This window comes from Ovis canadensis, chromosome 6, assembly GCF_042477335.2.
Source record: "Ovis canadensis isolate MfBH-ARS-UI-01 breed Bighorn chromosome 6, ARS-UI_OviCan_v2, whole genome shotgun sequence".
NCBI classification, from domain to species: domain Eukaryota; kingdom Metazoa; phylum Chordata; class Mammalia; order Artiodactyla; family Bovidae; genus Ovis; species Ovis canadensis.
In genome coordinates, this window is record NC_091250.1 from 112,294,902 (window position 1) to 112,318,584 (window position 23,683).

General features: G+C 38.6%; 1 protein-coding gene across 1 annotated transcript in view; it reads left to right on the forward strand.

Moving 5' to 3' along the window:
- The window catches only part of CFAP299 (cilia and flagella associated protein 299), a 713,998-nt gene extending 690,565 nt beyond the window's left edge, over positions 1-23,433 (forward strand). The window contains exon 6 of the mRNA XM_069594459.1: positions 23,187-23,433. Within this exon, the coding sequence (XP_069450560.1) occupies positions 23,187-23,282 (96 nt within the window). The 3' untranslated portion in view covers positions 23,283-23,433. The remainder of the gene's footprint in view (positions 1-23,186) is intronic.
- Positions 23,434-23,683: the final 250 nt, after the last annotated feature.

Genomic DNA, 23,683 nt, shown 5'->3' on the forward strand with positions numbered 1-23,683 from the left:
ATGGACTGGTTGGATCTCCTTGCAGTCCAAGAGACTCTCAAGAGTCTTCTCCAACACCACTTTTGTTAGGTGCATACAATTTCTGTCCTTTATCGAGCCCATCTTTGCATGAAATATTCCCCTGGTATCTCTAATTTTCTTGAAGAGATCTCTAGTCTTTCCCATTCTGTTGTTTCCCTCAATTTCTTTGCATTGATTGCTGAGGAAGGCTTTCTTATCTCTCCTTGCTATTCTTTGGAATTCTGCATTGAAATGTTTATATCTTTCCTTTTCTTCTTTGCTTTTTGCTTCTCTTCTTTTCACAGCTGTTTGTAAGGCCTCCTCAGACAGCCATTTTGCTTTTTTCATTTCTTTTTCATGGGGATGGTCTTGATCCCTGTCTCCTGTATAATGTCATGAACCTCTGTCCATAGTTCATCAGGCACTCTGTCTATCAGATCTAGTCCCTTAAATCTATTTCTCACTTCCACTGTATTATCATAAGGGATTTGATTTAGGGCATACCTGAATGGTCTAGTGGCTTTCCCTACTTTCTTCAATTTAAATCTGAATTTGGTAATAAGAATTTCATGATCTGAGCCACTGCCAGCTCCTGGTCTTGTTTTTTTTTGTTTGTTTGTTTGTTTGTTGTTGTTGTTGTTGTTGTTGACTGTATAGAGCTTCTCCATATTTGGCTGCAAAGAATATAATCAATCTGATTTTAGTGTTGACCATCTGGTGTTGCCCATGTGTAGAGTCTTGTCTTGTGTTGTTGAAAGAGGGTGTTTGCTATGACCAGTGTGCTCTCTTGGCAAAACTCTATTACCCTTTGCCCTGCTGTATTCTGTACTCCAAGACCAAATTTGCCTGTTACTCCAGGTGTTTCTTGACTTCCTACTTTTGCATTCCAGTCCCCTATAATGAAAAGGACATCTTTTAGGGGTGTTAGTTCTAAAAGGTCTTGTAGGTCTTCATAGAACCATTCAACTTCAGCTTCTTCAGCATTACTGGTTGGGGCATAGACTTGGATTACCGTGATATTGAATGGTTAGCCTTGGAAATGAACAGAGATCATTCTGTCGTTTTTAAGATTTTATCCAAATACTGCATTGTGGGCTCTTTTGTTAACTATAATGGCCACTCCATTTCTTCTAAGATTCCTGCCCACAGTAGTAGATACAATGGTCATCTGAGTTAAAGTCACCCATTCCAGTCCATTTTAGTTCACTGATTCCTAGAACGTCAACATTCACTCTTGCCGTCTCCTGTTTGATCACTTCTGATTTGCCTTGATTCATGGACCTAACATTCCAGGTTCCTCTGCAATATTGCTCTTTACAGCATCAGACCTTGCTTCTATCACCAGTCACATCCTCAACTGTGTATTGTTGCTTTGGCTCCATCCCTTCATTCTTTCTGGAGTTATTTCTCCACTGATCTCTAGTAGCATATCGGGCACTTAACGACCTGGGGAATTCCTCTTTCAGTATCCTATCATTTTTCCTTTTCATACTGTTCATAGGGTTCTCAAGGCAAGAATACTGAAGTGGTTTGCCATTCCATTTTCCAGTGGACCACATTCTGTCAGACCTCTCCACCATGACCCGTCCGTCTTGGGTGGCCCCACACGGTTAGTTTCATTGAGTTAGACAAGGTTGTGGTCCATGTGATCAGACTGACTCGGTTTCTGTGATTATGGTTTCAGTGTGTCTGCCCTCTGATGCCCTCTCGCAACACCTACTGTCTTACCTAGGTGTCTCTTACCTTGGACTTGGGGTATCTCTTCACGGATGCTCCAGCAAAGCTCAGCTCCTGCTCCTTACCTTGGAAGAGTCACCCCTCTTGACCTTGAACATGGAGTAGCTCATCTCAGCCCTCCTGCACCCACGCAGCCACCGCTCCTTGGATGTGGGGTAGCTCCTCTCGGCCGCCGCCTCTGATGTCAGACATGGGGTTGCTCCTCTCCGGCGCTGCCCCTGACCTCGGACTTAGGGTTGCTCCTCCCGGGCACTGCCCCTGACCTCAGACTTGGGGCGGTGGCTGAGAGGAGCTATCCCATGTCTGAAGTCAGGGGCAGTGGCTGAGATGAGCTACCTTAGACTACACTTGATGGGAAATAGGGAAATATGCCCAGGCTCTTGTGCAGGGAAATAACAGTATGTTTTAAGGAGATTAGAGAGTGTAAATTAGGATAGACTAGGGAGAAAGACTGGAGAAGATGCGACTATAACAATCAGAGAGAACTAGAACTAGGGGATGCACTGTAGTTAGAATGTTTCTGAGTTATGCTTTTTATACTGCAACTATCTGATCATCCAAGAAAAGACAAAACTTAAAGAATATATCAACGTAGAAAAAGTGGTTGAGAAATGTCACTTAACTCCAACACTTAGGAAAGAGAAAGAGAGAGAGAGAGTTTTAATGCTGGATAAGAATAGAGAAAAAGATAAGCTGGGTGGATGTCATTTAAGTCATTCTGTCACCTCTTTATGCTTCCTTCCATCCTCCTCTTCCTGTGTTTACTGGCACAGTGAGGTATAAAAAGTGAATCAGAAAGTTGGCTTTCTTTCCCTAAAAAATCTTACAGGTTAACTGGTGGGTGGGTGCAAAAATTTAACGTGCACAGAAATGCAAGCTGGAAAGTGACCTGAGAGGGAAAAAAATGCTCTAAGAACACAAAGGAGGCAGAGATTACTTTCGACCTAAAGCATTCAAAGGGCTTCCCTTATGGTTCAGCTGGTAAAGAATCTGCCTGGATTGTGGGAGACCTGGGTTCGATTCCTGGGTTGGGAAGATCCCCTGAAAAAGGGAAAGGCTACCCACTAATATTCTGGCCTGGAGAATTCCATGCACTGTATAGTCCATGGGGTTGCAGAGAGTCAGACACAACTGAGTGACTTTCACTTCACAAGGCATTCAAAAACAAGTTAGTGAAAGAAATGGCATCTGAACCAGATTTTAAAAGATGGATGTGATGAAAACATGAGAACAAGAGCAGAAAGGGTATTCTAGTAGGCAGGAACTTCACATAGAAAGGTGTGGAAGCACAGGGCATGAGGCTGCATGAGAAGGGAGAGGAGCTCCTTTTGGCAAGAGTCATTCTCAGCATTGACCAGACATCAGAATCACCCAGAATGTTTTATAGTGTTTGATGCCTGGCCTCATCAGCAAAAACTGTAGTTTAATTGGTGTGGGTGGAAGGTCTGCCTGGACATCCTTTCTTTTTAAAAGTTCCCAGGGAAGTCTTAAGTGCAAGCAGGGTTGAGACCAAGGTGCGGGAAGGAGAGAAATAGCAGAGAAGTTTTGGGAGAAACTTGAAGTCCAAGAGTGGAAGCCAAATCTAGTGAGTTTTTGCTGTTCTGTACAGTTCAACAAAAATCTGTACCATTTGTGTCAAGACTTATAATCAAAATTTCTGAGTATGAAAATGATTAAGCCATCCTGAAAGGAGGTTATTTTTCTGCTGGCTAAATTTCAATGGTGTGCAAAAAAAAAGAAAATCAATTGTATGAAAAATATGAAATTAGGGCTTCCCAGGTGGTGCTAGTGGTAAAGGACACACTTGCCAGTGCAAGGAGCCTGAAGAGACACGGCTTCAGTCCCTGGGTCAGGAAGATCCTCTGCAGAAGGAAATGGCAACCCACTGCAATATTCCTGCCTGGAGAATCACATGGGCACAGGAGCCATGCTTGCTACAAACTATGGGGTCACAAAAGGTTGGACACGACTGAAGGCACTCAGCACGGCATGTCACAAGGCTCCTTTCTGTCACTTTTCATTTTATGTCTAATAGAGTGTATTTAAATATAGTTGCTTGATAAATGGTTAATAACAAAACAAGCAAATAAACAAAAAAATATGTTAAACGATCTTAAAGATGTATGGTTTTTATTAGACATGTGTGTTTGTATGCTTAGTCGCTCACTCATGTCTGACTCTTTGAGACCCCATGGACTGTAACCTGCCAGGCTCCTCTGTCCATGGAATTCTGTAGGCAAGAATGCTGGAGTTGGTTGCCATTTCCTCCTCCAGGGGATCTTTCCAACACTGGGACCGAACCCATGTCTCCTGTGTTCCCTGCACTGCAGGTAAGTTCTTTTCCCACTGAGGCAAATTAGACATAGTAAATAGAAATAAAAGACACTATTGTATCATAAACCTTTCTGGTTCACCCTAAGTGTCACTGAACTTGGAAGTCAAGTGTAACGCAGACTGCACTGATTAAGCAGATGTATTTCTTATCTCTTTACATATCGATACTCTTCGCTATGCAACAGGAGCTCCGCAATCCAGTCTCCTCTCTTGGAAAATCACAATTGTTCAAACATAAAAATGAGTTATGCTGGAATGCAAACTCTTGTCACAAGAGCTCTTCATCTACATCCAGTCCACGAGGACTTGTTTAGCAGCAATTTCCTCGACTTCCAGACAGCATTTCCCCGTCCTCTCTCCTCACACCAGCCAGTCAGGAGAGCCCTAGGCCTCAGCCTCCTAGGGATTCAAACTGCATCTGTCTGTGGCAAGGCCCAGGAATCCCCATTAAAAAAAAAATATTTTACTGAAGCATGGTTGATTTACAATGTTGTATTAGTTCAGGGTGTATAAAAAAGTGATTCAGTCACACAAATATATATAGTTTTTTCTTTTTCACATTCTTTTCCTATACAGGTTATTTCAAAACACTGAATATAATTCCCTTGGCTATACAATATGTCCTTGTTGTTTATCTATTTTATATACAATATGTGCATATCTGTTACTCCCAAATTCCTAGTTTATCCCCCACCCCACCTTTCCTCTTTGGTAACCAAAGGTTTGTTTTATATGTCTGTGAGTCTATTTCTGTTTTGTAAATAAATATGTTTGTATCATTTTTTTTGTTTTATATTTCACGTATAAGTGATATGATATTTGTCTTTGTCTGACTTACTTCACTTAATGTTATAATCACTAGGTCCATTCATGTTGCTGCAAATGTCAATATTTCATTATTTTTTATGGCCAAGTAATATTCTATTGTATATATGTATATACAACATATATATTGTATATGTATACATTATATATACAATATACATATACAATATGTATATTGTATAATATACAATATATATATACTTTGGCCACCTGATGTGAAGAACTGATTCATTGAAAAAGACCCTGATGCTGGAAAAGATTGAAGGCAGGAGGAGAAGGGAACAACAGAGGATGAGATGGTTGGATGTCATCACCAACTTGATGGACATGAGTTTGAGCAAGCTGGACAGTTGATGATGGACAGGGAGGCCTGGTGTGCTGCAGTCCATGGGGTCACAAAGAGAGGGACATGACTGAACTGACTGATGTACGTACCACATCTTCTGGATATTAAACTTGCTTCCATGTCTGAACTATTGTAAATAGTGCTGCAATGAACATTAGGGTACATATACCTTTTCCAGTTACAGTTTTTCCAGATATATGCCCAAGAGTATTTTCAGATGTCTCTTCTGGTGAGCTTAAAGATTAGCTGATTTGATAGAAGCTCTTTAGCAAAGTGATATTTTATTAGCTATTGTTTCAGTGCCAGCAAATTTGGAAAACGCAGCAGTGACCACAGGACTGGAAAAGGTCAGTTTTCATTCCAATCCCAAACAAAGGCAATGCCAAAGAATGCTCAAAGTACCACACAATTGCCCTCATCTCACACACTGGCAAAGTAATGCTCAAAATTCTCCAAGTCAGGCTTTAACAGTATGTGAACCATGAACTTCCAGATGTTCAAGCTGAATTTAGAAAAGGCAGAGGAACCAGAGATCAAATTGCCAACATCCGTTAGATCACTGAAAACATGAGAGACTTCTAGAAAAATATCTACTTCTGCTTTATTGACTGTTAAAGCCTTTGACTGTGTGGATCACAATGAACTGTGGAAAATTCTTCGAGAGATGGGAATACCAGACCACTTTACCTGCCTCCTGAGAAATCTTTATGCAGGTCAAGAAGCATCAGTTAGAACTGGACATGGAACAACAGACTGGTTTCACATCGGGATAGGAGTACGTCAAGGTTGTATATTGTCACCCTGCTTATTTAATTTATATGTAGAGGACATCATGAGAAATGCTGGACTGGATGAAGCACAAGCTAGAATCAAGATTGCCAGGAAAAATATCAATAACCTCAAATATGCAGATGACACCACCCTTATTGCAGAGAGTGGAGAAAAGCTAAAGGGCCTCTTGATGAAAGTGAAAGAGGAGAGTGAAAAATTGGCTTAAAACTCAGCATTCAGAAAACGAAGATCATGGCATCTGGTCCCATCACTTCACGGCAAATAGATGGAGAAACAATGGAAACAGTGACAGACTATTTTTTGAGTTTCCAAAATCACTGTAGATGATGAGTGCAGCCATGAAATTAAAAGACACCTGCTCCTTGGAAGAAAAGTTATGACCAACCTAGACAGCATATTAAGAAGCAGAGACATTACTTTGCCAACAAAGGTCCATTTAGTCAAAGCCATGATTTTTAGCATGTATGGATGTGAGAGTTGGACTATAAAGAAAGCTGAGTGCCAAAGAATTGATACTTTTGAAATGTGGTGTTGGAGAAGACTCTTGTGAGTCCCTTTGACTGCAAGGAGATCCAACCAGTTCATCCTAAAGGAGGTCAGTCCTGGGTGTTCTTTGGAAGGAAGAATGCTAAAGCTGAAAATCCAAAACTTTGGCCACCTAATGTGAAGAACTGACTCACTGGAAAAGACCCTGATGCTGGAAAAGATTGACAGTGGGAGGAGAAGGGGACGACAGAGGATGAGATGGTTGGATGGCATCACTGACTCAATGGTGATGAGTTTGAGTAAACTCCAATTGTTGGTGATGGACAGGGAGGCCTGGTGCTGTGGTGCAGTCCATGGGGTCACAAATAGTCAAACACAACTGAGCAACTGAACTCTACTGAACTCATTGTTTCACTACGCAGGGAACATAAGAGACACAGGTTCAGTCCTTGTGTTGGGAAGATCCCGTGGAGGAGGCAAGTCCATGGGGTCACAAAGAGTTGGACACAACTGAAGCAACTTAGCATGCACACACCTTTTCGTATGCCCATAAGGTCATCAAACTTCATTCTTCTAAAGCAAGCTATAAGTCAATAGTCTTAATTTTATGTAGTCTAAACTACACATTTCTGAGATCGTGTGAACCAACTAAAAAGGACAGACCACACACCAAAGGCTTCTGGATTAACTCCCACCACAATACCAATGACCTCAATAGATACTTCCATTGGTAAATTGCAGCTATTTTTCCTTCCTTACTTGGATCATGATAGAATGAGGATGATGATACCCATTCTTGCTATCATGGCCTCACCAAGAGTCATTTTGTCAGGCAGGTCAGTCCAGAGGCTCACAAGAAACATATGTGACAAAGACTTATGAACCATACAGAAACGTGGGGCGGAAGTCATTTGCGGTCAATTTGCCATTGTATCTCCAGCGCTAGCGTATGGTAGGTGCTTAGTAAACATCTGGGAATGAATAAACTGAATATTAAATATTTGCTAAAGAATAGGAAGGCCAAAAATCATCCTGGAAACTTTTGAGGTTAACTTTAAAATATTTTAGGATCTTAGACACTCGAAACATATGTAGTGCTAATGCTATTTTTAGTTGAAAATGGCCTGAGTAATTGACTCTGGTACTTTTCTCTCCTTGGTAGGTGAGTTAACCCTGGGGTCCTCTCCTGCTTTGGAGTGCTGATGCTAGGTGTCCAGGACAAGGGCAAGGTGTTAGGTACTTGGTATTTTATTATGTTTAAAAAGTATATGTATAGTCATTATTGTCTGATACAGATGCCAAAAAACACAAAAAAAAGAAAGTCAAATTTTACTTTATTTTTCTACAAGCGAAAGAATATCTAAGTGAACAAGGTTTAAAATTTAAAATTACTTCCAATGACAACATATGTTTCTGTTTTGCGGGGGAGTGACTTGTTTGTTTGCTTGATTTAGAGGAGCATTGCCGCAATACCTCCTTACAGTTCCTGTCCCTCTGCCCCCCTCCTCCCAAGCCACCCTCCACCCAAACACTTGCTATATTAGTAGGAAAGGTGTTAATTGCCTCCTAATGCTGCCTCCCAATTCACTGACTATGTTAAAATCAGATGGAGCCTGTCATGGGCTGGAAAATTCTCTTCTCAAAATGGGGGCCCCTAACGTTCCTCCATCCTTTGCGCAGATGGTTTGCATTTATTCTCTTGAAGCTCCACCCTCCCAGCGAAGGTCCTCAGTTTTACAGGTTGTCTTTTTACAGAGCTCAGGTATGTTTCCTCTCGGACATTTTTAAGAAAAACCCATACTGAGCAGAACAGGCTTAAGAGAAGCCATGACTTCCTTCTTGCAAGTCTCCAGCAGTGTTCCCTCACCTCCACACAACCTTGAATTAATGGGGCAGGGGACACTTACTGAGTCACCAGCACCACTTTTTTGGCTTCTGGGTTTTCCTCAGAGGCCTCTTGTAAGTACTGCTTTTTAACTGCGGCACAGTCGCAGTTATTAAGTAAAGCTGAGGCCTTGCCAGTTTTCTGGTTTTGCTGCCCAAATTACTGAATGTTTGGTTGATTATAGCCCTAAAACACCCACATACTCAGAAGCTTTTAAATGTTTTCTCCCCTTGGGCAATCACCTGGTATACCTGAACTGAAAGTCTACCACATATAAATTAAGTATTTACTTAACAAACTGCTGCTAAAATCAATGGCCTTGAGGAATACATTAAAAATTACACAACAGAGATTAGCTTTTATGAATTAAAACTCTTAAAACTTAAATGCTATGCCCTCTTTCTGACCTGGAAAACTGATTTTAATTTTATATGCAGTCTTATGAAACAATCCCTAGAGATAAGTACATTGTTGTTAAGTCCAATATATGAATGAACTCATATACAAGGTGTGGCACAGAAAAGGTGAGCTGGAACAAAGAAAAAAATTAAATATGTAATTTAAAATTATGTGTGTGTATATATATATATATATATATATATATATATATATATCAATGCTTAGTAATGAAAGTGTGAATGACAACTCTTCACCATCCAAGTTTTATCTTCAGTGAAAATAAAAGTATATATTTATACTGCAGTGAAAAGAAAGTATATAATAAACATACATGACAAAGAAAATTTGCTGTGTTAAGCTTCTGATTAGAAGAACAGCCTAATCAAACATTATGCCAAAAGTCAGTTCAGTTCAGTTGCTCAGTCATGTCCAGTTCTCTGCGACCCCATGAACCTCAGCACGCCAGGCCTCCCTGTCCATCACCAACTCCCGGAGTTCACTGAAACCCATGTCCATTGAGTCGGTGATGCCATCCAACCATCTCATCCTCTGTCGTCCCCTTCACCTCCTGCCCTCAATCTTTTCCAGCATCAGGGTCTCTTCAAATGAGCCAAAAGTAAGACCAAAAGAGAAGTGAGAATGGAGAAATTTGAGGAAGACTGCTTTAGCCCCAATTTGTGCTCTCTTTTTTTACAAAATGTGTTATAAATCAGTACAAGGACTATGGGAAAGAATGGAACATTTCCTTTCCTAGCTGAATGAAAAGATTTAAATAGGAACAAAATAGTTGTTTCCTTCATGGTTTCAAAGACCTGATAACTAATGTCAGAGAGGCAGGTGCTAGAAACACAGGAGTCAGGCACAGTCTCTGTTGGTCAAGACCACAGTCAAGGAATTACTGTTTATTCAAAGAGAGCATGATTTCTTCTCAGTCTTAACAGCTAAACAAGTAGTCAAGTCTCATGACTATTTAACAATTCACCACCCCATTAGATGCCTACAGTTTCTGAGGCACTGAAATCCCAAAGCAGGTTGAGGGATACTGAAATATGTTGGAACATGGAACACGATAGCATGAACAGTGATCAAGCCTCCTGACAAGGGAGAAAAATCCCATGCTGATAACCTCTAAATGGTTATTGCTAGTTGGGAGAGCTTCAGCGTACATATTAGTGGCCTTGATAATGTATATTGCCTCCAAAAGCTGGAGCAAGAGTAAAAAAATCATGATAAGACAAAGAAATAAATGGCAGCCCCCAACTTGGTAACCCAGAACACTACCTCACAAGCACATGAGGCTGCTCCAGAGACTAGACTCTTAACCTTTTAGGAAACACAACTTATTTTAGCCCCTTATTTTAAAACTCTGACACATTTTATAGATTTGCTCAGAAAAGAAAATGCACACGTGCTGGCATACACAGAGTAACATAAAAATATTTTAGGATATTCAGAAACCTGCCTAAGCCTTTTAATGAATTCCACTTGAAACCTGAGGACCTAGGACTCTCCAAAATGCCAAAGAGCAGTTCAAATGATCTAGAAAAAGAACAGGACAAGTGGGAAAGGCTGGAGAACACCTCCTAGGACTCAGGCAGAGAAAAGCTGTTTAAGAGGGGCAATAGGGAAAATGAGTTGGAGTTAAACTTTTATCAGCTTTGTGATTAGGGTAAATTCCTTAACTCCTCTGGACCACTTCTCTACCTCAGTTTTCTCATCTGTTAAATCTATTAAAAAAAAAACTATTTTATACAAGGTTGTTGTGATGATTAAATGAGAGAATGTGTTTAACGTGCTACTTAATTGGGCTGGGTAAACAGATATTGCTTCCTGGTGTTGTACCAACTTAGAAAAGTGAAGGTTGTTAAAAAGTAGTTATTGTTAAAACTAGTAAAAGTAGTAGTTGTTAAAAAGTAAAAAGCTAATTGCAGTATATAAAAAGTGGAAATAATCCCTATGTCCATGACTGACAGCAATAATTAAATAATTTATGATACATCATAGCAGTGAAGTAATATTGTTGTTATTGTTGTTGCTCAGTCATGTCTGACCCTTTGCACCCTGAGGACTGTAACCCACCAGGCTCCTCTGTCCATGGGGTTTCCCAGGTAGAAGTACTGGAGTGGGTTGCCATTTCTTCCTCCAGGGGATCTTCCCAACACAAGAATCAAACTTGCATCTCCTGCAATGGTAGGCAGATTCTTTACCACTGACCCACCAAGGAAAGTGAAAGTCGCTCAGTCATGTCCAACTCTTTGCCACCCTGTGAACTATGCAGTCCATGGAATTCTCTGGGCCAAAATACTGGACTGGGTAGCCTTTCCCTTCTCCATGGGATCTTCCCAACCAAGGGATCAAACCCAGACCTCCTGCATTGCAGACAGATTCTTTACCAGCTGAGCCACCAGGGAAGACCTAGCTAAAAATGAGTTAAAGCTATATGTACTGAATTTGTTGTGTTAGTGTGGATAGATGTTTGTTTACACTATCAAATGGAAAAATCAAGCCGTGAAACAGTGTAAATAACGTTCTATCCTATAGGGGCTTCACTGCTGACTCAGAGGTAAATAATCTGCCTGCAATTTGGGAGACCCAGGTTTGATCCCTGGGTTGAGAAGATTCCCTGGAGAAGGGAAAGGCTACCCACTCCAGTATTCTTGCCTGGAAAATTTCATGGACAGAGGAGCCTGGTGGGCTACAGTCCTCAGGGTGCAAAGGGTCAGCCATGACTGAGCAACTAACACTTCACTCTATCCTATAAAGCACTGGTCTTTCATATAAGGATTTCCCACTCATGGACACTTAGGTTGGTTTCTGTCTTTCTACCTAGGTTTAAACAACAACTCTCTATAACCAGGTTTCTGATTTTTTTCTTTAAGATGGACTCCTAAAAAGGAAATTGCTCAGTCAAAAGATACACACATTGTAAAACTTTAGAAAGATATTGTCAAATCACTTTGCAGTTAGACCATATTAATTTACAGTTATACCTGAACTGTTTAAAACTGCCAAAAACCATGCTCTATTTTGCATACTTTTGAAACTTTGTTAATCTTATAGTTAAAATTTATTAGAGGTCACTTTATTTTTTTTTTATTTTTTTTATTTTAGTTTTTTATTTTTTTAAATTTTAAAATCTTTAATTCTTACATGCATTCCCAAACATGAACGCCCCTCCCACCTCCCTCCCCATAACATCTTTCTGGGTCATCCCCATGCACCAGCCCCAAGCATGCTGCATCCTGCGTCAGACATAGACTGGCGATTCAATTCACATGATAGTATACATGTTAGAATGTCATTCTCCCAAATCATCCCACCCTCTCCCTCTCCCTCTCCCTCTGAGTCCAAAAGTCCGTTATACACATCTGTGTCTCTTTCCCTGTCTTGCATACAGGGTCGTCATTGCCATCTTCCTAAATTCCATATATATGTGTTAGTATACTGTATTGGTGTTTTTCTTTCTGGCTTACTTCACTCTGTATAATCGGCTCCAGTTTCATCCATCTCATCAGAACTGATTCAAATGAATTCTTTTTAACGGCTGAGTAATACTCCATTGTGTATATGTACCACAGCTTTCTTATCCATTCCTCTGCTGATGGACATCTAGGTTGTTTCCATGTCCTGGCTATTATAAACAGTGCTGCGATGAACATTGGGGTACACGTGTCTCTTTCAATTCTGGTTTCCTCGGTGTGTATGCCCAGCAGTGGGATTGCTGGGACATAAGGTAGTTCTATTTGCAATTTTTTAAGGATTCTCCACACTGTTCTCCATAGTGGCTGTACTAGTTTGCATTCCCACCAACAGTGTAGGAGGGTTCCCTTTTCTCCACACCCTCTCCAGCATTTATTGCTTGCAGATTTTTGGATCGCAGCCATTCTGACTGGTGTGAAGTGGTACCTCATTGTGGTTTTGATTTGCATTTCTCTAATAATGAGTGATGTTGAGCATCTTTTCATGTGTTTGTTAGCCATCCGTATGTCTTCTTTGGAGAAATGTCTATTTAGTTCTTTGGCCCATTTTTTGATTGGGTCGTTTATTTTTCTGGAGTTGAGCTGCATAAGTTGCTTGTATATTTTTGAGATTAGTTGTTTGTCAGTTGCTTCATTTGCTATTATTTTCTCCCATTCAGAAGGCTGTCTTTTCACCTTGCTTATATTTTCCTTTGTTGTGCAGAAGCTTTTAATTTTACTTAGATCCCATTTGTTTATTTTTGCTTTTATTTCCAGAATTCTGGGAGGTGGATCATAGATGATCCTGCTGTGATTTATGTCTGAGAGTGTTTTGCCTATGTTCTCCTCTAGGAGTTTTATAGTTTCTGGTCTTACATTTTAATTTTCACTTTAGATTGTTGTCAGGAGTGAACGTTTCTTTCACATGCATGTCAGTATACTATATTTCTTCTCCTGTATTAGTTTTTGCCCTCTACACAACTTTCTATGGAGTTTGAGCAGTTTTTTAAAATTAAATTTAAAGTATTCTATATATAAAAGGTAGAAAACCTTTGGCTGTCATATATTAAAGATGCATTACAATTTAGATGTCTATCTTAACATTTATAATGTTTTTGGCATATAAATTTTAAATTTCTGTATAGTCCAAACTATTGTCCCATTCGGATTTCTTCCCATTGTTACTATGTTCAAAAAGATTCCCATACTAAGACTGGGCAATATTTTACTGAGAGTTTCTTTTATACAGTTTTCGGTTTCCTTTACACATTAAAATCTACAATTTTTCTCAGGTTTTATAGAATAAGGTTAGAGTCTTTTTACTTTGTTTAGTCAATTATTCTTTTTCAGTAATTTTTAATAGGTGATCTTATCCCAATATCTTGTTTTACTTGTATTTATATTTGTCTTGGAGTCCCATCTCTCCTAGGACCTAGTAGTGACTTCAGGCAGAAGTCTTTTATTAATAGCAACTCCTTACATGCTGTGAATTTGAATTCAGTTTCTGAAGTGCTACATTTCCTCAACCAACTGCAATGTTTGTCATTGTTGCTGTATATATGAGATTATTTTTAGCACTCTTGTTATCTACTGTTAAGAAACAATTTTTAAAAGAAAGTAGAATCATGATTCTCAGGTAGAATGTGTATGTATTTTTTACTAAATTGAATGTGTCAAAGATTTTTAACTCATTAATTAATGACAAACTGGTAGCTATTAATGTTGACGCCAAGAAAAATTCACAGCAGAGGCATATAATGGGAATAAGAAATTCTGAAATGACTTTACAACTAGATGCACAATTGGTCTAAAATCAATGCAAAAGTTAGTTGCAGTCTACCAAGTACAACTGTCTTGCATTTATACAGATGCAAGTATTTAAATCATTATGTGACTTTGAGAACTTACAGAGTTGTAATATCAAAGATGGGAAAATCTAAATGAGCATTCAAGATAGCCACTATTTAATGTGTAACTCTCAAAGCCTCTTACAATTTTCCCTGAGAGCCTCCTCTCCTGTATATCATAATAATTTCAAAGAAAGATTATTCTTATAAGTTAAAGCTGCTCTCATTAGATTTGTCTGATTTTTTACATAGATGCAACAAAAGGTTTATTTTACCATTTTGGACCCCTTAAGCTGCCCATGTAAACTCTAAATCCATATAATTTTGAACAAAAACTAAACTAAATTGGGTTTGGAAATTTTCACAAGAAATCTCAAATTGGATTTTTAAAATCCTCTATTATTTATTGACCTGAGGCTAGGAAACCAAGCCCAAGGAATGCTCTCCACCATATTTCACCTGAAATACCTATAAATTTGTGTAAACTCTTCAATGCTGCTGCTGCTGCTGCTGCTAAGTCACTTCAGTCATGTCCGACTCTCTGCCACCCCATAGATGGCAGCCCACCAGGCTCCTCCATCCCTGGGATTCTCCAGGCAAGAACACTGGAGTGGGTTGCCATTTCCTTCTCCAGTGCATGCATGCATGCTAAGTCCCTTCAGTCGTGTCCGACTCTGTGCGACCCCGCGGACAGCAGCCCACCAGGCTCCTCTGTCCACAGCATTCTTCAGGCAAGAATACTGGGGTGGGTTGCCATTTCCTTCTCCACCTCTGTTCACTAGGTCTCCCAAATATTTTAAAGTTAGTTACATAGAGTGTGTTTCCCAGCTGGCACTAGTGGTAATGGGCTTCCCTCATGGCTCAGCTGGTAAAGAATCCACCTGCAATGCGAAAGACCCAGTTTCAATCCCTGGAGAAGGGAAAGGCTACCCACTCCAGTATTCTGGCCCGGAGAATTCCATGGACTGTATAGTCCATGGGGTGGCAAAGAGTTGGACACAACTGAGTGACTTTCACTTCACCAGTGGTAAAAATTCTGCCTGCTTATGCAGGAGACAAAAGAGATGAGGGCTCAATCCGTGGGTCGGGAATATCTCCTGGAGGAGGAAGTGGCAACCTGCTCCAGTATTCTGTCCTGAAAAATTCCATGACAGCGGAGCCTGGCAGACTGCAGTCCATGGGGTCACAAGGCATTGGACACGAATGAGCAACTGAGCAAGCATATAATATACAATATTCTTGGACTATTTAAGTCAAGGAATATGCCAGCACTTTATAGGCATTGCTTCCACTCAAGTATGACATTCTAGGCAAAGCTTTGGTTTTTCAATTTGTACAATTATGTTATGTACAATTATAGATGACAGAGCCTTACTGAACCTAGGCAAATAACTAAATGGCCATGGAAAGAAAGGAGACAATATAATTTTCTGAATCTTAGAGGAATAAGTGGGTTTCCCTTGTGGCTCAACTGGTATAGAATCTGCCTGCAATGCAGGAGACCTGGGTTTCATCCCTAGGTTAGGAAGGTCCCCTGGAGAAGGAAAAAGCTACCCACTCCAGTATTGCCTGGAGAATTCCATGGACTGTATAGTCCATGGGGTTGCAAAGAGTCAGACATGACTGAGGAATAAGTGGGAATCAGCTATCATTTTAAAATGTTTGGCTTCATTTTATAAAAACAGACTTTACTAAATTGTATGTGTTACATATTACTTAACGAAAAGGAGATAGGATGATTCTTAGATATTTGAAAATTGTACATTAAATAATATCAACAATATTCCAGACAAATAGCCACAGCAAAATTTCTCTTAAGAGTTTATTCAGCCCAGTTATAACTGATTCCTGCTCCAGTGGATCTTTGGTTAGCTGTCCTATGCCGTTCTCTCTTTTGGCCAAAGCAGAACCTGGAAATCCTGACTCAGTCCATTGGTGGTGCAGATTGAAAGCCGTCTAATCTATGTGAGCTCAGCTTTGAAGTGTCAGTAATTAACGTACCTGATACAGTTCTTTTCTACAATATTTTGAGACTTTTCTTAGTTGAAGACATAGATTCTCACCTGTAACTATAAGAGACACTTCCGGGAAGCATCAGAGCAAAACAATACTATCTGTAGACAAGAGGGACTTAAAATAGGTGAGTGATTTATTACTGCTGCTGCTGCTGCTAAGTCACTTCAGTCGTGTCTGACTCTGTGCGACCCCATAGACGGCAGCCCACCAGGCTCCTCTGTCCCTGGGATTCTCCAGGCAAGAACACTGGAGTGGGTTGCCATTTCCTTCTCCGATGCATGAAAGTGGAAAGTGAAAGTGAAGTCACTCAGTCGTATCCGACTCTTAGCGACCCCATGGACTGCAGCCCACCAGGCTCCTCCATCCATGGGATTTTCCAGGCAAGAGTACTGGAGTAGGGTGCCATTGCCTTCTCCAATTTATTACTAGTAATTTTCAAATGCGAGCAGTCTTATGAGAATTCAGAATAAGAATAATGCAGAAAACAAAAAAGGTTACTTCTCTCTGTGGCATTCAAAACAAATTCCCTGCCTCCTCTCCAACTCCAAATAAAGAAATATGATAAACTGTCTAAGGCTAATGATTAAATTTATTTCAGAAGGAGTTTGTGAATGCTATAATTGATTCAGAAATGTGAATAAAAATTTTATAAAAGAAAAAATATTGAGATATGACATAAATAATCCTGATACGATTGTTTGTATCAGGAACATCAAGCAAGTGGCTTAGTAAGGTCTGCAGTAAGACCTAAACAATTGTATCTTTAAAACCAATAGTTGAAATGATAACACATAACATTATGCTACTATTGTCTATCATCAAGCTCAGCACCACCAGAACTCTGCTATATGAAGGAAAATCTGGTAATATTCCTAAGCATTGGAATCAGTGTTCTCCCTGAGGGTAAAGCCATATTATAAGACAGCAAGTTCAATGACATAACTCCAGGGACTTCCCCCAAAATTTTTGAAATATTTATGCTAATAACATTATACCTATACAAGTCTACCTCAGTAAGGCTGAATACCCCTTCTTGTTTATTAATAGCAAATCTGCCCACAGAATTCTACAGAAAATTTTAGTTCTTTCTGGCAGCTCTCTTCAAAGGTGAAAAAATAAATCTTTGTGATTTTTTTTCCAAGCCCTGTGGGAAATCTCAAAGATAGTTTCAGGTGTAAAATATAACTGGAAAGTTTAATTTTTTCTCTACTTAGGATTCAATTATAGGAAGGCAAAAATCAATTTAAAAAAATGTCAGAGGATATTTGAACACTTGATTAAGGTAGGATCAGGATGCTGCAAAAACAACACCGAGTTAACTGTTTACACATTGAAAACAATACAACATTAAATGACTATAAAGAACCTTAGCTCTTTATAAATTAGGAATTTTTGTTCCTTGCTTTTGTTTCTTATTTTTCTTTTTCTTAAACAATCAAGAATGTAATAAATTCAACATAAAGCACAAAAAATTATTCTTGCAAGACTTGAGATATTTACTACCTAGACAGTTACACAGATGGTTAAAAAAAAAAAAAACCTTTTATATAGTAGGTAAAGAAATTATCCAGTAAGCAAGCCCATCAAGATAGGGCAAACTTAACTGAAATTTTAGCATGCCATTACTCTTTTCAGAATCAAGTACTATAAACCAAAGCAAGTAAAATTTACTTCCAGATTTTGTCCTTCGTTTTCCTTTGTCATGTCACAGCAATTCTCAGGAGATCCATGAACTCAAAATAATTTATATATATATATATATATATGTATATATATATACACTAAGATGTTATTTCTGTTAACATTTCAATATGTATTCATCATAGCTATGGTCAAATGAATCACTATTGTAAATTTTCTCAATTTCCACTTCCAATATAGTAAATATTGACAGTTATAACTCACATAAAAATTATTTGTGGTTCTCAGTAATTCTTGATATTTTACAGGAGTTCTGAGATATAACAGAAGAGGAAAAAAGCCTGGAAAGCACTACTCTTGCATATGTATTATGTAGTTATTTATATATAATTATATCAGTATATTATGTAGTTATTTATATATAATTATATCAGTATATTATGTAGTTATTTATATATAATTATATCAGTATATTATGTAGTTATTTATATATAATTATATCAGTATATTATGTAGTTATTTATATATAATTATATCAGTATATTATGTAGTTATTTATATATAATTATATCAGTATATTATGTAGTTATTTATATATAATTATATCAGTATACAGTGTAATTATATAACCATATACAAATTATGAATATATAGAAATTGTATAAATTATATTTATAAATATATACATAATAGCTGCTGCTAAGTCGCTTCAGTCATGTCCGACTCTGTGTGACCCCATAGACGGCAGCCCACCAGGCTCCTCTGTCCCTGGGATTCTCCAGGCAAGAACACTGGAGTGGGTTGCCATTTTCTTCTCCAATGCATGAAAGTGAAAAGTGAAAGTGAAGTCGCTCAGTCATGTCCGACTGTTCACCATCCCATGGACTGCAGCCTACCAGGCTCCTCCATCCATTGGATTTTCCAGGCAAGGGTACTGGAGTGGGGTGCCATTGGCTTCTCTGACATGATAGCTACATAAGTCTATAAATTATATATAAAATTATATATACAATTAATACTATATATATGTGTGCTAAATCACTTTCAGTCTTGTCCAACATTTTGTGACCCTATGGACTGTAGCTCTCTAGGCTCCTCTGTCCATGGGGTTCTCCAGCCAAGAATACTGTAGTGGGTTGCCATTTCCTTCTCCAGAAGATCTTCCTGACCCAGGGATCCTCATGCCTCCTGCGCTGGCAGGTGAGTTCTTTACCACTAGCGCCACCCAGGAAGCCCAATACTATATATATAATTACTGTACTGTGCTGTGCTTAGTTGCTCAGTTGTGTCTGAGTCTTTGCAACCCCCTGGACTTGGCCCTCCATGCTCCTCTGTCCATGGGGATTCTCCAGGCAAGAATACTGGAGTGGGTTGCTGTGCCCTCCTCCAGAGGATCTTCCCAACCCCAGAAGTGAGCCTGGACTTCCTACATTGTAGGTGGATTCTTTACCAGCTGAGCTACCAGTGAGTGAGTGAGTGAGTGAGTGAGTGTAAGTCGCTCAGTCATGTCCGACTCTTTGTGACCCCATGAACCGTATAATTCATGGAATTCCCCAGGCCAGAATACTGGAGTGGGTAGCTTTTCCCTTCTCCACGGGATCTTCCCAACCCAGGGATCGAACTCATGTCTTCCGCATTGCAGGCAGATTCTTTACCAGCTGAGCCACAAGGGAAGCCCGAGCTACCAGAGAAGGCCCTATATACTATATATATAATTACTACTATATAGTACTATATTAATATATATAGATATATACTGCTACGTATACTGTTATAAAACCTCCACTATAAATGGAAAGGAAATCTAAAAAGGAGTGGGTATATATGTATCCATATATACATGTATGACTGATTCACTTTGCTATACAGCAAGAAACTAACACAGAACTTTAAAGCAGCTATATTCCAATAAGAATTAATTGAAAAAAAATACACCACTCTAGGATAAGACTATCTTCTCTTTGAAACACAAAAGCAAAGAGACTGTGGTATTAGCCTATCCCTGTTGCTTGTGATGGGGCTTTCCAGTTGGCTCAGTGGTAAAGAATCCACCTGCCAATGCAGGAGATGCGAATTCAATCCCTAGATAGAGGAAATCCTCTGGAAAATGAAATGGCATCCTACTCCAGTATTCTTGACTGAGAAATCCCATGGACAGAGGAGCCTGGTAGGCTATAGTTCACAAGATTGCAAAATAATCGGACAAGACTCAGTGACTAAACAATAACAATATTGCTTAAGATGATGTCTTCTCAACCATTCACATTAATTATGATTTTTCAACCAAAGTAACTCTATTTCATGGAGAAAATTAGAGGTAGATAACTAAGAATTCCTTTCTTCCAAAGGCATTTTAACAGACAAGAGAAGTTTATGTTGCATCTTTGTATGCTGCTGCTGCTAAGTCATGTCAGTCGTGTCCGATTCTGTGAGACCCCATAGACGACAGTCCACCAAGGCTCCCCCGTCCCTGGGATTCTTCAGGCAAAAATACTAGGGTGGGTTGCCATTTTCTTTTCCAATGCATGAAAGTGAAAAGTGAAAGTGAAGTCGCTCAGTCGTGTCTGACTCTTCGGGACCCCAAGGACTGTAGCCCACCAGGCTCCTCCGCCCATGGGATTCTCCAGGCAAGAGTACTGGAGTGGGTGGCCATTGCCTTCTTTGCATCTTTGTATAGCCACACACACATCTTTTTAAAGAGAAAAAATGAACACGTTCACTAACATGACCCAAAATAGGAACTTTTCATTGGCTATAAGCAAAAGTATATAAACGTAAAGTTAAGTTTAATAATTAGGCATCAAATTTTCAGTATTCTATCATGATTGGAAGCTATCTGGATATCACATGAATATGCTTTATGCTATTTAATCTAATAGCTATCTAAGTTTTTATGTTACCTAAAGATCTGAGTAATTATATTCAAGTTGACAGTAAAAAAACAAAATTACTGATGAAAGAAAGTTGTCAGAATAATGATTTTGTTGAATATGGATTTCTTGTTATATTACAGATTGTATCAGAGTAGTGTTAGCTTATTTTATTAGTATGCATCAATAAGCTTAAGAAAAGCAAACACAAGTACAGTAGAATAAAGCATATGTTTATGTTATACCTAACATCAATAAATCAGAGGAAAAGCTATTTGTGTTAAACAAAAATTATTACACTACTCTGATTTGCCAAATATTTATCTCAATTGTATGACCTTAAAATTTTAAATCATTTCTATGAGAATATTCTTTAAGCATAGCACATTAAAATTATCCAAACTCTGGATTTCCCTGGCAGTCCAGTGGTTAAGATTCTGCACTCCCAACACAGGGGACATAGGTTTGATCCCTGGTTGGGGAAAATTCTCATGTTGCATGGACAAACAGAAAAAAACAAACAAAAAAAAATCAGAACTTTAATTTCCACATTTTCCTTCAATTTTATAAATATTTGACTTACATAAGAACTTATTTACATAAGAGCTCTACAGGACAATCAGAACAGAGTTTCTTTAATTTAGGAGATTTCTTAATCTAATTTATTAATTCTCTCCAGAGATAGAAAAATACTATGTACTCATACATAAAGATGCAAAGGTCTTTCTAAATTCTAAACATATATACACACAGACACATAAGGATCTTGTAGCTTCAAGTCTAAATATAACCACAACTCAAGAGTAAACTCAAAAAAGTAATCTGCCCGTATATAAAAAAAGTTGTCCTCTTTCCTAATGGGCATGAGATTCTTAATTTCTTTGAAGAAGACAAGTAGACAAATAAAGAAAAAATAATAATAACAAATCAGATTTTCTGTTGTTTCTTACTCAAAAAAAAGAATAAATCTCAGTAATCTATTCATCTGTTTATAGAAAGTGCAAAGGTTAAGCCATAAAGTCAAGTTCCAAATCACAGTTATCACCAACGGGGAATAATTTATTTTTTGTAAAATTTCCAAAAGCAAAACCAAAATACAAACATAGTAAAAAGGGAAATATGTGAAGAAACAGAGGATCAACAAAGTTAGAGTTCTGTTGCTACCAGGGATTTACCAATGGAAACCAAGAAATAAAGAGTTTAAGTCACCCAAGAGAGACACACTGCAGCTACTCAAGCTATTCGACTGTCAGGTGAATCCACTGTGCATCAAATTGGAATCTCCAAAATATTGACAAGATAGTGTTTCTAAAAAGGATATAATTGTGACTCTCATACTGATGTAAAATGAATGTGTCAAAACTTTTGTTTATTCATAAATTATGCAATGAACAAGTAAGATGTTGTAAGCAGTTCACTGAAGAAGTCAAAACTCAGAACACATAAACAAAAAAAGATTGAAATTAATTTACAAATTAATGTAAAACAGGTCTCAAGATGAAGCAATAATCAGTGGTGTGCCACTGAGCACAATTAGTTTGCATCTTTGTAGAGAATATTTTGCATTATTATCAGTTTTCCCCAATTTAATGAGTTATAAAATAGCACAAACATAGTATAAAACGTGGATGGGTAAGCCACTCAGACACTCTTTTTGTTTTCCCCATTTCAAAATCTTTACAATTTTACTCATTCTTTCCACAGAAGATGGGTCTGATATATTCTTTCTCACTAGCACAAGAAATTGAACACCAGGGGGAAAAGGTAATATCAAAGCTTCTCTCTAGTCCCTGATCTAAATTCTTATCATCTCTTCTTACAAGAGAAGGAGAGAGAGCAAGTAACACCATGCATTCTTTTGTACATCAAATACAGGAAAGGCCCAATGACTAATATTAGATACTATCTGGCTCTTTTCGGATCTGTCTTCTCTCTTACCAGTACCACATTAGTGAATACTTTCTCCCAGAGGGTCTCTCTGGGGGCCTTATAAGTATGGCAAAATATCTGTGTAAAAGTAAAAGGACCAAATCTTTTTTTCGCAGATTATAATGTAAAGGGGGAAAAATGTAAATCAAATAGCTATCAAACGAGTAAGAAGCTATTCATGAAACCCACCATGGACATGTAGTTTGTTCCACGAGTCTGAACCAATTCCAAATCTGAGACATTTTTATTTAACAAACTTGAAATCAAGATAGGGTTCTTTTGAACTTACTACCCTGCAATCACCTGTGTGTGAAGAGCCCTTCCGTGGGAATTCTGCAGAGTTAGTGACCCGTGGGGTTCAGCGGAATCTAGACAAGTATGAACCTGCGACACTGCTTTGATCCTAGATATTTTCAGTAATGTCACCACCAGGGCCTCAGAGCTCCTGATTGGAATTATCACCACTCCTGGGAAAAGAATCTGGGGGGAAACTTGGACATGTTTCCATGGATACAACTTTCTTAGTTCTATTTGCTACAACACTGAAGCAAGAAGAAAATTCATTTAATGTGAATTATGTGCACGGACTGACCTGACTAACAATATGCTTGTGTATTTTAGGCTCAACCTGGTGACAACTCTACTAGAAGCCCGATCATAACAGAGCTCTACACACAAGCTGTCATTTTTGACCACGTTTCCAGAAGAAAGACGTAACTACAAACATGGTAGATAGTTCCCTCCCTAATGGTTTGCTAAATGTAAATGACGCCTATAACCAGAAGCAAATCAGAATAATAAGTGAGTCCAGTAGCTATAAGGCAAATCAGAATAATAAAAGTTGATAAAGAAATTAGAGAGGAAATCATGATCTTGACTGTCTTTCTGTGGTACTAATATTGTCTTAATCTGCTTTGAGGTTTTTATAATTTTTCCCCCTAAACACTGAAGCTGATTGCGGAGAAAATCTTATTGCTTCTTCAAAGATAAAGTAATTAGTGACTTACATTGTACCTCAGATTTTCCACGTTTCCAAATGTCCAAAAATGTTCTAGGTCCTCATACGGCCAGAGTTAGGCAAAGCCTTAAGCTACATGGCAGTGATATCTCCTAAAATC